Raw genomic sequence first — 12,534 nt, 5'->3', positions numbered from 1 at the left:
AGGAGTCCCAGCTTGTGCATCCACATGCACTAGCACTCATTGGCTACACGACTGCTTTTAGCAATGAGAGCTAGTGCATGTGGGGCTCCTATCCCTAGCTGAGCTCCTAGTGTGGATGTACCCTTTGACTAGATGGGTTTCTTTTTTGGGGTGACTGAAGGCACGTGGACTTAATGAGAGCTAGTGCGTGAATACCCCCAAGCTGGGAATCACACTCCTAGCGCCTACCGTAGATGGAACCTAAACTGGATTTCTTGAAATGTGTTGCTGTTTTCTATAAAATACTAGTTACAGTGTTAACAACAGGTGAGAGACTCCAGTCTAGGGGATTACACTGGCTATAAGCTGTATCAGACAATCATCTTTCTTCATCATGACCAGTGCTTGGCTCTCATAAAATCTATATGTTACCAGAAACTTGCGACAGACAAACAAATCAGCCTGATCCAAGGGTGTACGTGGGCTATAGTCTCTCTGAGCATGCAAAAATGAACAGGCCTAGAGGTCTGAGCAGAGGCCTGGGAGTCAGGAACTCCGATGCCCTCATCACAGTTGCCAACTTCCACATGGTCAATAAGCACCCCGACTTTCACAATAAGCCAAAAATCAAGCTAATCCCATTTCAAAACAAGGCAAAAACAAGCCACTCCCTAAGGAGCCCAACACTCTATGTGACTAGATCCCCCCAGCGTGCAGTCTGAGACTGGGCTGGACCCGCTGTGCACCCCCGACTCTCTCTACCCTCTTGCAGTTTCTTCCCGCCCCCTCCGCCGGGAGCTGATCAAAAAAAGGAGCAACAAGCAACAAGCCAAACAAGCTACAAGACAAAAACTAGCCAACAAGCAACTCATAAGCCAATTAAGCCAAAGACAGGACCAATTTCTGCGTTTTTTTCACGGGTTTGGCATGTCTGGTCCTCATTCTTGATGACTCAAACTGTAGGTTTGGTTGCTCATTTAACACCAGATTTGTAAAGTATTTAGGTGCTTCATAAAATCCCAGTAGACATCTACCTGCATCTTCAGACACTTCAATACTTCAGAAAATCTGGCCCTTAACCTATGTATCTCAATTTTCCCCTCTGTAAAATGGGGACAAAGATGCACACCTGTTTCACAACATCCATGTGTGGTGTGTGGGGGGGTGGAGTTAATTCACTAATATCTGCCAAGTGCTCAGTGAATGCAAAAAGCTGTACAAAAAATAAACATATTGAAAGTCATATTTATGGAAGACACCCGTTGAAAGCCCCTGGACTGCTTTGAAATCTCATCCACTAAAAGTTAGTGCCAGGGAATCTGTGACTGATGCAAAAAAAATCAGGAATAAGCCTAACCTGAAGCCTCTTTGCAACACTCAGGAAAGGGAAAAGACGGTTACTCACCTTTGTAACTGTTGTTCTTCGAGATGTGTTGCTCATATCCATTCCAGTAGGTGTGCGCGCGCCGCGTGCACGTTCATCGGAGATTTTTTACCCTAGCAACACTCAGAGGGCCGGCAGGGGGCCCCCTGGAGTGGCGCCGCTATGGCGCCCGACATATACCCCTGCCGACCCATCCGCTCCTCAGTTCCTTCTTGCTGGCTACTCCGACAGTGGGAAGGAGGGTGGGTTTGGAATGGATATGAGCAACACACATCTCGAAGAACAACAGTTACAAACCGTCTTTTCTTCTTCGAGCGCTTGCTCATATCCATTCCAGTAGGTGATTCCCAAGCCTTACCTAGGCGGTGGGGTCTGAGCGAGACGTTGCGGAATGTAAGACCGCTGAGCTGAAGGCGGCATCGTCTCTAGCCTGTTGGACCAACGCACAGTGGGCTGCAAAGGTGTGGACTGAAGACCAGGTAGCCGCGTGGCATATTTCTTGAATGGGAATATGGGCCAGAAACACGGCAGATGAAGCTTGAGCCCGCGTAGAGTGGGCGGTAAGATGGCCAGTCGGGATCTGTGCCAAGTTGTAGCATGTCCGAATGCAGGATGTCACCCAAGAAGCGATCCTCTGGGAGGAGACTGCCATGCCCTTCATGCACTCTGCCACCGCCACGAATAGCTGAAGTGAGCGTCGGAAGGGTCTGGTTCTCTCAATGTAAAACGCAAGAGCCCTGCGAACATCCAGAGTATGTAGCTGCTGTTCCCGTCGCGATGAGTGCGGTTTTGGGAAAAAGACTGGCAGGAAGATGTCCTGATTGATGTGAAAGGAGGAGACGACCTTAGGGAGAAATGCCGGGTGTGGTCGCAGCTGCGCCTTGTCCTTATGGAACACCATGTACGGGGGATCCACAGTTAGAGCTTTAAGTTCCGAGACCCGTCTGGCCGAAGTGACAGCAACTAGGAATGCTGTCTTCCAGGACAGGTACAGCAGCGAGCATGTGGCTAAAGGCTCAAAGGGGGGTCTCAAGAGCCTGGACAAGACAAGGTTCAGGTCCCAGGTAGGGGCTGGTTGTCTGACCTGGGGATAGAGTCGCTCCAAGCCCTTGAGGAATCGGGAAACCGTAGGATGGGAAAAAACAGAACTGCCAGCCTCCCCCAGATGGAAGGTGGAGATAGCTGCAAGGTATATTCTTAGCGAAGAGATTGCTAGACCTTGTTCCTTGAGAGACCATAAATAGTCCAAGATGTTGGGGACTGATACGGCCTGCAGAGAAAGGTCCCGCTGAATACACCAGTGACAGAAGCGCTTCCATTTAGCAAGGTATGTGGATCGCGTGGAGGGCTTCCTGCTCCCGAGCAGCACTTGTTGCACTGCGGCGGAACAGCGCAACTCCGATTGGCTGAACCAGCCAGGAGCCATGCAGTCAGATGGAGGGACTGCAGGTCCGGGTGGTGTAGCCTGCCGAAGTCCTGCGTGATCAGGTCCGGGTTGAGTGGCAGGAGAATCGGGCGTGACCGAGACAGGTCAAGCAGCATGGTGTACCAACACTGCCTCGGCCAAGCTGGAGTGATCAGGATGAGGCGGGCTTTGTCTCTGCGCGTCTTGATCAGAACTCGGTGGACGAGAGGAAACGGTGGGAAGGCGTAACAGAAGAGGCCCGTCCACGGAATGAGGAACACATCCGACAGGGAGCCCGGGGAGTGGCCTTGTAAAGAGCAGAACAGGTGGCACTTCCTGTTCTCCCTGGAGGCAAAGAGGTCTATCTGGGGAAAGATATCTCCGGAAGATTGAATGGAGAATGTCCGGATGGATGGACCATTCGTGTGTCAGGAAGGACCTGCTCAGATGATCTGCAAGCATATTCCTGACTCCTGGGAGAAAGGAGGCTACTAGGTCTATGGAGTGGGCTATGCAGAAGTCCCACAGTAGGAGCGCTTCCTGGCACAAGTGGGAGGACCGCACCCCGCCCTTTTTGTTTATGTAGTACATGGCCGTTGTGTTGTCCGTAAAGACTGCGACACAACGGCCCTGTAGATGGTGCCAAAACGCTTGGCAAGCCAGCCTGACCGCTCTTAGCTCCCTGACATTGATGTGTAGAGACAACTCCTGGTGCGACCAAATGCCCTGTGTGCGCAGGTTCCCTAGGGGAGCACCCCAGCCCATGGAGGACGCATCCGTTGTTAGGGACACAGAGGGTTGGGGAGGATGGAACGGTCACCCTGCACACACTCGGGAGGGTGTTCGCCACCAGTCGAGGGAGCCTAGAACGCTCGGCGGAATTGTGAGAATGTCGTCTATGGCGTCTCTGCGTGGCCGATAGACGGAGGCGAGCCAGCTTTGGAGAGGACGCATTCGTAGTCTGGCGTGCTTTGTAACAAATGTGCACGCAGCCATGTGGCCGAGGAGGCCTAGGCAAGTGCGGGCAGGGGTTGTTGGAAAACACTGGAGGCTTTGGACAAGCGAGAGTATGGCTTGAAACTGGTGGAGTGGTAAACTGGCCGTGGCAAGGTTGGAATCCAGCATTGCCCCGATAAATTCTATCCTCTGCGTAGGTACTAGAGTGGACTTGTCTAAGTTGATAATCAGACCTAGATGCAGAAAGAGGTCCTTGATAATAGCCACTTGGGTGATGCCTTGTGCCTTGGAGGTCCCTCAGATGAGCCAGTCATCGGGGTAGGGGAAGACGTGTATTTGACGACGACGTAAGGCAGCGGCGACAACTGCCATACACTTCGTGAACACCCGAGGGGCCAAGGAAAGGCCAAAGGGCAGGACAGTAAACTGGTAGTGTCGATGGTTTACCACAAAGCGAAGATACCTCCTGTGAGGGGGATAAATTGCTATGTGGAAATATGCGTCCTGCATGTCAAGAGCTGCGTACCAATCTCCGGGATCCAGGGAAGGGATAATGGTTCCCAAGGATACCATGCGGAACTTTAACTTCTTGATGAATTCATTCAGTCCCCGCAGGTCTAAGATAGGCCAAAGGCCCCCGTTCGCCTTGGGAATAAGGAAATATCGGGAATAAAACCCCTTGCCTCTTGACTCCTCCGGCACCTCCTCTATAGCTCCGGCTGAGAGGAGCTTGTGAACCTCCTGGGTGAGGAGTTGCTCGTGAGAGGGGTCCCTGAAGAGGGGCGGGGAGGGAGGGTGGAAGGGAGGTGGTGAAACAAACTGGAGGTGGTATCCAAGCTCCACCGTGCGTAGAACCCAACGATCCTTTGTCAACTGGGACCATGCCGGGAGGAACTGGGAAAGGCGGTTGCGGAAAAGAAAAGGATCCAGGGAGGTAATTGGTACACCGCTCTCGGGCGCACCTTCAAAAGTTTGGTTTGGATCCCGACGCTGGTTTGGTGGGACCAGAGTTGTTGCCCCCTTGAGGCCCAGACTGGCGTCTGTGACCATTACGACCTCTTCTCCTGGCAAGGTCTTGCTGTGGCCGAGGAGGGGGGTAAGGGCGCTGCAGTTGGGAACGGAAAGACCGTCTCTGTGTCTGAGGTGTATGCATTCCCAAAGAACGCATGATTACCCTGTTGTCCTTCAGACTCTGTAGTCTGGGGTCTGTCTTTTGAGAAAACAAGCCTTGCCCATCAAATGGTAGGTCCTGAATGGTATATTGTAACTCAGGTGGCAGGCCGGACACCTGTAACCATGAAATACGGCGCATGGCTATGCCCGAAGCGACCGTCCTGGCCGCCGAGTCCGCAGCATCTAATGAGGCTTGCAAGGAGGTTCTTGCGACCCTCTTTCCCTCCTCCAGAAGCGCCATAAATTCCTGGCAGGAATCTTGAGGAACCAACTCGGCGAACTTCCCAACAGCCTCCCAGGTGTTGAAGCTGTATCTGCCGAGGAGGGCCTGTTGGTTCACTATGCGGAATTGGAGACCTCCTGCAGAATAGATTTTTAGGCACAACAAGTCCATGCGCCGGGCTTCTCTAGATTTAGGCGCAGGGGCTTGTTGGCCGTGGCGTTCCCGTTCGTTGACGGACTGTGCCACCAAGGAGCATGGAGCGGGGTGTACATAGAGATACTCATACCCCTTTGGAGGTACATATACTTCCGTTCGACCCCCTTGGCTGTGGGTGGTATGGAAGCTGGGGATTGCCAGATAGTGTCCGCTCTGGCCTGGATCAAACGGATAAATGGGAGTGCCACTCGAGTGGACGTCTCCGCGGACAAGATGCTAACCACCGGGTCCTCTACCTCTGGGACCTCCTCTACCGGTAGGTTGATGTTTTGGGCGATACGCCGGAGAAGATCCGGGTGGGAGTGGAGGTCAATCGGAGGAGGACCTGACGCTGACATCCCCGCAACTGCCTCGTCCAGGGAGGATGAAGACGACAGCCCTGGAATGAGAGGATCATGCACCGACGTCTGGTCCGGGGGGAGCTCCGGCTCTGGGAGATCATGTGGTTCTGGTGCAGGAAGACTAGATCCCTCTGTGTCCATGGGGGGAGGCCGGCTGATGGTGGCCTCTGGCACGCGGTGCTCCGAGTGGCCGGAGCGCGAAGGACCAGCCACTTCACCCTGGGCTTGATGGTATGTCCAGGGTGTCCAAAAGGACCACTGGTGAGGACCGTGGTCCGGGCCGTGGGTGTGCGTCTCGGATTCTCTATAAGAAGTGCTGTCCGCACGTGAAGAGACTGAAGGGTGACGCGAGGGCCATGGAGGTGCTGAAGCCCCGTGGACCAGATCTCTGCGTCCATTGGAGTCTTGCCTATGTGGCTGCGGTGAGCAGCACCGGGAGTCATAGCGGTGCCGAGAGCGGGACTGGGACCTGCGACTGATGCGGTGCCGGGAGGTCGACCAGAGCCTCCCATCGCCATGCCGAGAGCGGCTGTGAGAGGTGCGGCGGTGCCTGGACCTGTACCGGTGCCGAGAGTACCACAACGGGGATAGGGATCTGGACCGGTGCCGCAAGTACGACCAGTACCGGGATGGCGAGTGGTACCAGGACTGCGAGCGGCAGCGGGAGCGGTGCCTGGAGCGAGAGCGTCCGTGGGACCTGGATCGGGATCGGCAGTGTTCTGCCTTGATCGGCAAAGATGGCCTCATCATGACGGGCTTGCCCAGTGATTGAACAACTCGCACCAGCAGAGCCGGGGGTTGGGGCAGCTCCTGCTCTGTCAGAGCAATTAAGTCCCGAGCCGTGGAGAAAGTCTCCGGCGTCGAGGGTACAACGAGCTCTACCACAGCGTGCACTGGGGAGCTAGTCGGCACCGGACTCGATGGCTCCTGAGAGACCGGAATCGACGGTGCGGAGGCAAGCGGTGCCGCATCAGTTGACGGTGCCAGGCAGTCCGCCTTAGAAGTGTGCTCAGACTGCGGAGCATGTGCTGGTACCGCAGGAGCCTTGTGCCTCTTTGATCTCGGGGAGAGGGACCGGTGCCTGCCCGAGGATTGGGCCGGTGAAGGCTGGTGCCGAGGAATCTTCACTGGGCCCATATGTTCTGGTGCGGGGGGAACACTCATCCCCGGTGCCGGAGTCGGTGCCGAAGGAGGAGGAGTGAGCGCTGCCTCCATCAATAGTTGCTTGAGGCGAATGTCCCGCTCTTTTTTCGTCCGGGGCTTGAATGCCTTGCAGATCCGGCACTTGTCCGCGAGGTGGGATTCTCCCAGACACTTCAAACACGAGTCGTGTGGATCTCCTGTGGGCATCGGCCGATGACAGGCCGCGCAAGGTTTGAAGCCCGGGGAACCGGGCATGTGCCCCGGTACTGGGGGAGGAGAAGGGGCTAGCCCCTAATCCTCTAACTATATATACTGATATTATAACTACTAACACTACAAAAAGACTAACGATAACTATGAAAACTAATTATGTACAAACAACTATATATAAACGAGCGAAGAGCTAGGGAGGTGGAGATCAGCTAAGCCGCGCTCCACTGTTCCAACGACCGACACGGGCGGTAAGAAGGAACTGAGGAGCGGATGGGTCGGCAGGGGTATATATCGGGCGCCATAGCGGCGCCACTCCAGGGGGCGCCCTGCCGGCCCTCCGCATGTTGCTAGGGTAAAAAATCTCCGATGAATGTGCACGCGGCGCGCGCACACCTACTGGAATGGATATGAGCAACACATCTCGAAGAAGAACTGCCTGTTCACGTGATCAGATGTATTCACTCACTGTGCACATAACTTTAAGATGCACACCTAGGGCAGAATTAATAGAGCTACGGCCAGGAGAAGTCGTAAAGTTCCAGTAGCCCAGGAGTCTGGGCTTGTGGAGGCACATGCCGAGTCTTTAGAGAAACATAAGGGACTTAAATCTCTGATCACATTCGGTTTAATGTGACTTTGATAAAAGCTGCACTGTACACTGTTTCCCTGGATACAGGACTCCCTTCAAAGCCCCCACTGAGCACTTAGCACAAGACTGGATGTAGAGAGGACTGATCAGAACCGATCTTTCATAAAACGCATACACCCAGGAGCATGAATTCACGCTCAGCTCCACGCTCCCTGGAGAAGCTGGACAGGTGGACAGCATTTCCTTGTGTGTGTGCATGCTGCACTTTCCGCTTTTTCAGGAGCGCTTCCCTTTAAACAGGCAGCGAAACAGAAACCGGGGAAGGATTCTTGGCTATCAACACCATTATCGATCCAGTCAGGACAGTGCTCGTATTACAGGAAACAGTAAGCACTGACGTCAAAGCTAAAGAGAGGGTGTATACAGCAGGAATACAATGGAGTCAAGCTAACAGACCTGGCAGCATCATCTGGGGGGGGATGAACATGGGACTTCTCTCCAGGAACTAACTCACTCAGTTCTAATCCTGGTTCTGCCACTGACTCACTATGTAGAGTCCCAGCTCTGCCACCGATTTACTATGTAACCGCAGCCAAGTCACTTCACCTCTGGGCCTCTGTTTCCCCATCTGTAAAATGTGGTTAATGATACTGATGTACCTGATACGGGGTGAAGCTTAGGGGCATTGTGAAACTAATTAATGCTTGTAAAGCACTCCAAGATCTTCAGATAAAGTGCTACAAAAATGCAAATTCCAATGATGATTATGACATGCTTGTAATAAGTACACAGCCAGCAGGTGCTTTCATATTTATTCATGCTGGCTCCAAAAACACATGCCTGCATATAGTTGAGTTTTGGAAAAAAAGTGTCTAAAAATGTCAGGCCTTGTCACTACAAAAGACAGATGTGTCCTTGAGTTAAAATCCTAGCAAGGACAAGGCAGTTTATAGTTTTCACACGAGTTAGCAGGTCGAGACACAGAGAAGGATCCCCCATCTTTAACTCAACCTGCAGACTCGTATGAAAATCAAAGTGCCTTGTCCTCACTGGGATGCTAACTCGAGTTAAGAACACCCTTTTTCTCCTAGTGAAGACACAGCTCTTGGACTCCTTTACATCTGTTGACAGACACTGACTGCTGTGTGAGCATTTGGGAGTCAGCTGAGACACTTACACATTGAGGAGTCAGAAGGGCTAAGAATATTACAATAGGCTGGAAGCGTCTTTTACTTCCACTTTCTTGGCCATCACACCCCTTTTCCAGCTCTCCTCCTCCCTCCCAGAACCTGGGCAAGCAAGTGACACCAGCGTAGACTTTTTTAGGCTCACACTCAGCAGGCCAAATTCAATGATGATTCACAGATTATAGATTATAAAGGCAGACGGGGCCATCGTGATCATTTAGTTGGTCATGCAAGTTACACATAAAGTGGGTGAGCCAAAGGAAGTCTAAAGGATTAGACCAAATGTCTAATTTGGGGGCTGGAAGAAGGTGTAAGTGTCACTAACTTAGATTCACCTTTGAAATTGGGCCACCTTCTATACCAAAAGCAGAAAGGAGGTTGGATCTAAATGCTGAAATGACAGTCTTGAATAGTGGTGGGTAACCTGCGACCCGTACCTGGCCCATCAGGGTAATCTGCTGGCAGCCTGTGAGCCAGTGTTTACATTGACCATCCGCAGGCACGGCTGCCCGCAGCTCCCAGTGGCCGCAGTTCGCCATTCCCGGCCAATGGGAGTTGCGGGAAGTGGCAGCCCGCACTGCTTCCCGCAGCTCCCATTGGCCGGGAATGGCGAACTGTGCCACTGGGAGCGGCCGGCGGCCATGCCTGCAGACAGTCAATGTAAACACAGTTTCGTGGCCCACCAGCAGATTACCCTGACAGGCTGCGTGTGGCCCACAGGCCTTCCACCACTGGTCTAGAATTACGAGCAGCATGCTCAGCAGGATATAATTCTATGACTGTATATCCAGCGGTAGATAATGGCATAGTCATATACTGCTGGAACATTTACAGCACATAACACCATTCATGGAGACTGCCGTCAAGCTTCCTTCTTTCCTCCCTAAACGCAGACCACTTGAAGAGAGAATTTTTCACTTACTCTGCCTGCTTCTTGTAGATGATCCTGAAGAGCTAGGCCGGCTTGTTTGCTGGGGTCCAGACTGTGAGAACTGCGGTGCAATGGTTGGGATCTTTCCCTTTCGAGGGCTGGGACTCTGCACTTCAGGAGTGCGGGGGACCCTACGTTTGCCGGTGAAGGCAGAGGAAAACTCGCTGCTGGAAGAGAGGTGGAAAGAGTTAGAATGTTCATGCTCATGTTTTTATATCAAGGGACAGCACAGACTGCAGAACATGGGGGAAATCTAACAGCCATTTGGATACCTACAGTCAACCAAATCCCATTGCACGCCCTCACCAACACAGCGTTAGACATACTGGCCAAAGTCTAGGGAGGTCACAGATGGAAATGAACATAGTACCCCTCACAGCTGCACCTTACAAAACACATGCCTCCTTAAGGAGCCACATTCCCTTCTGTGGCGTTGATGTTTTCCATTGTATACTATTTAGATCACAAACACAGACTCAGTGAATCTGAGGTGCTACAAAACTACTGAACAGCTGAATATATGGCTCTCACATCAGTTTAAGACTGCACCATTATTTTTTCTTGTGCATTCCATCTCACCTTGTACCTATTGGGTTTCTGGGAACTGGGCAGGCGGAAGCCCGCCCAATGCTAACGAATCCCCCCCACAGCCTAAGGGAGGATCTACAGGACCTCAGAACCCAACTGATTCCGGGGGACAACTAATAAGAGAACAGGGACAGGAGTGCAGTCAAAGGATCAAAAGAAGGGAGCCTGACGGGGACACCGAGCAGAGAACCCTGGACAGCGCCCACCGCTCCTCAAAGGCATCAAGGGAGCCAGTGGACGCCGCCCAGAGGAACTCTGCCCGGATACGTGAATGGACAGAGGATCAGAAACAAGCCTCACAGTCACAGGAGTCTCCATCGGCCAACCTCCTCTCCCTCGTTGTGTAGAGGGCCAAAGATAGCCCTTGAAAAGGGCTGGGGTTGAGAGAGAAAACCCTAGGCTGGTTGGGGAAGCAGCCGCATCTGGGCCACACCCCAATCAGGCCACAGCTGGCCTGTATAAAAAGGCCGTGAGCCAGGAGCTCAAACACTCTCCCTCTGCATTCAGAGAGAGAAGGGCCTGGCTGCAGGGAGCTAGAGACAGGGTACCTGAGTGGAGCAGGGCTGGGGAAAGGCAGAGGAGCTGGGGAGCTCCAGCCTGGAAAGCCCCAGGCTGTGGCCTAGCATAAGGCTAATTGGGTACTGGGGGTTGCAGAGGGCAGCCCAGGGGTATGCAAAGGCAGCAGGTCCAAACCCAACCTTGCTAGTGATGTGTAGGCTGATACTGCAGTCTGCCCCAGGGCGTGGGGGCTAGATGATGACTGGTAGTAAAATGATATTGAGGCAAGGTGGGGATAGTGGGTGGGGTTTCCTGGGGAGGGGGTACCCTGAGAGAAAGGGGTTACTGCCAGGAGGCAGCACCCTAGCTAACAGGGCACCGGAGTCCAGGGAGGGACATGAGGCCAAGCTCCTGAGCTGCAACGAGCTAATTCCCTGAGAGACCAGCAAGAGGCACCGCAGGGGTGAGTCTGCATGCTTACACACCTGCTCTCCCATTCAGGTTAATGAGATTTGTAAGCACACAGCACCTCACAGGTCTCCCTCACACACATGGATCATGGCAAGCTAAGTTCCTTTGGCTCTCCCTCAGCTGCGTAATCCATGCATTTTTTGTTTGTAGTGTGAGCCATCTGCCCTTACTTAAAGCCCTACCCTGTGCCCTAAGTTCAGTTCTGTTTAGAGTTTAGTCAGAAGGATGCAAGGATAAAGTCTCCCCTCTTAGCCCTCATTCCAGGGTCAGTATTCTTGTGAGGGCAATGAGAGGTACTAACTAGTGTTGGTGGACACTCTGGAGGCACCTAGCCAGTGACCCAAGCATTGATCCATGGAGTATTCTTGCTTTTGGATCTATATTCATTTATTACTCTAGCCAGCCATACTTTTCCTAACCAGAAATGACCAAACCAAAACAATTTCAGCATGAAAAGGACAATCACCTTTAGGAGGAAATAAAATTAAAGTCAAGAGAAGAGACCCAAAAAGTGCCAACCAGCAACAGGTAATTAAAGTGGTAGCTGGAGGGCCTCTTTTGCTTCATTAAAAGAAGCCATTGTCACGGGTAGGAAGAGTGATTAGGAGGATTTGAAGACATCTAATCTTCCCCTCGGGATGGAATGCTGCTGAGTTGGCAATGATTAACTGGCCCCTGGCTGCTGTTTCACCTTTGATTTTTTAAAATTACATTAATTGTCCAGGATATGCTTTTGCAAACACTAGCTGTAAGTGACACAGACTTGCTAATCAGTCCATTAAAAGTCTGCTCTGAAACATCTTTGTAGCAAGATCTCTCTCAGATAGCCGTTTACTTGCCTCTCTTTATTACCCTTCCTAATCATTTCAAAAGATCATGCAGATGATATCCCGTGTAGGGAAAAGGCATTTACAAAAAGAGGAATCTGATTGGCCAAAACAAAATTCCAGGCCATGGTACTATTACAAAAGATCACAGGGATTTAGAACCCATAAAAGTGATTTAAATGTTTCCGTCCACAAAATAGTTTCACGGTCATGTGTTTGCAATTTTTATCACTTGGTTTCAACTTATTTAGTTTTTGATATTCTAATGATGTACTTGTTACATTTCTCAGATGTAGATAATCATTGAAATGCTAATGAGTACCAAAAACAATCCATAAACATGCTTTGGACCATTTAGGCAGAAAGTGAGCTTTCCTATCCCTCAGTCCCACATACTTAATAACAACAG

The 12,534-nt window shown here is 51.9% G+C and overlaps 1 protein-coding gene across 3 annotated transcripts in view; it reads right to left on the bottom strand.

The window, feature by feature from the left end:
* Positions 1-12,534, bottom strand: part of ARMC9 (armadillo repeat containing 9) — a 134,315-nt gene that overhangs the window by 7,589 nt on the left and 114,192 nt on the right. For all 3 annotated transcript variants that reach the window (XM_075068343.1, XM_032777252.2, XM_075068342.1), the window contains one exon: positions 9,733-9,908. In XM_075068343.1, the coding sequence (XP_074924444.1) occupies positions 9,733-9,908 (176 nt within the window). The remainder of the gene's footprint in view (positions 1-9,732; positions 9,909-12,534) is intronic.

Source organism: Chelonoidis abingdonii, chromosome 8 (assembly GCF_003597395.2).
Source record: "Chelonoidis abingdonii isolate Lonesome George chromosome 8, CheloAbing_2.0, whole genome shotgun sequence".
In the NCBI taxonomy this organism is placed as follows: Eukaryota; Metazoa; Chordata; order Testudines; family Testudinidae; genus Chelonoidis; species Chelonoidis abingdonii.
The sequence above is the reverse complement of the archived record's forward strand: the minus strand, read 5'-3'. Positions and strand labels throughout refer to the sequence as shown.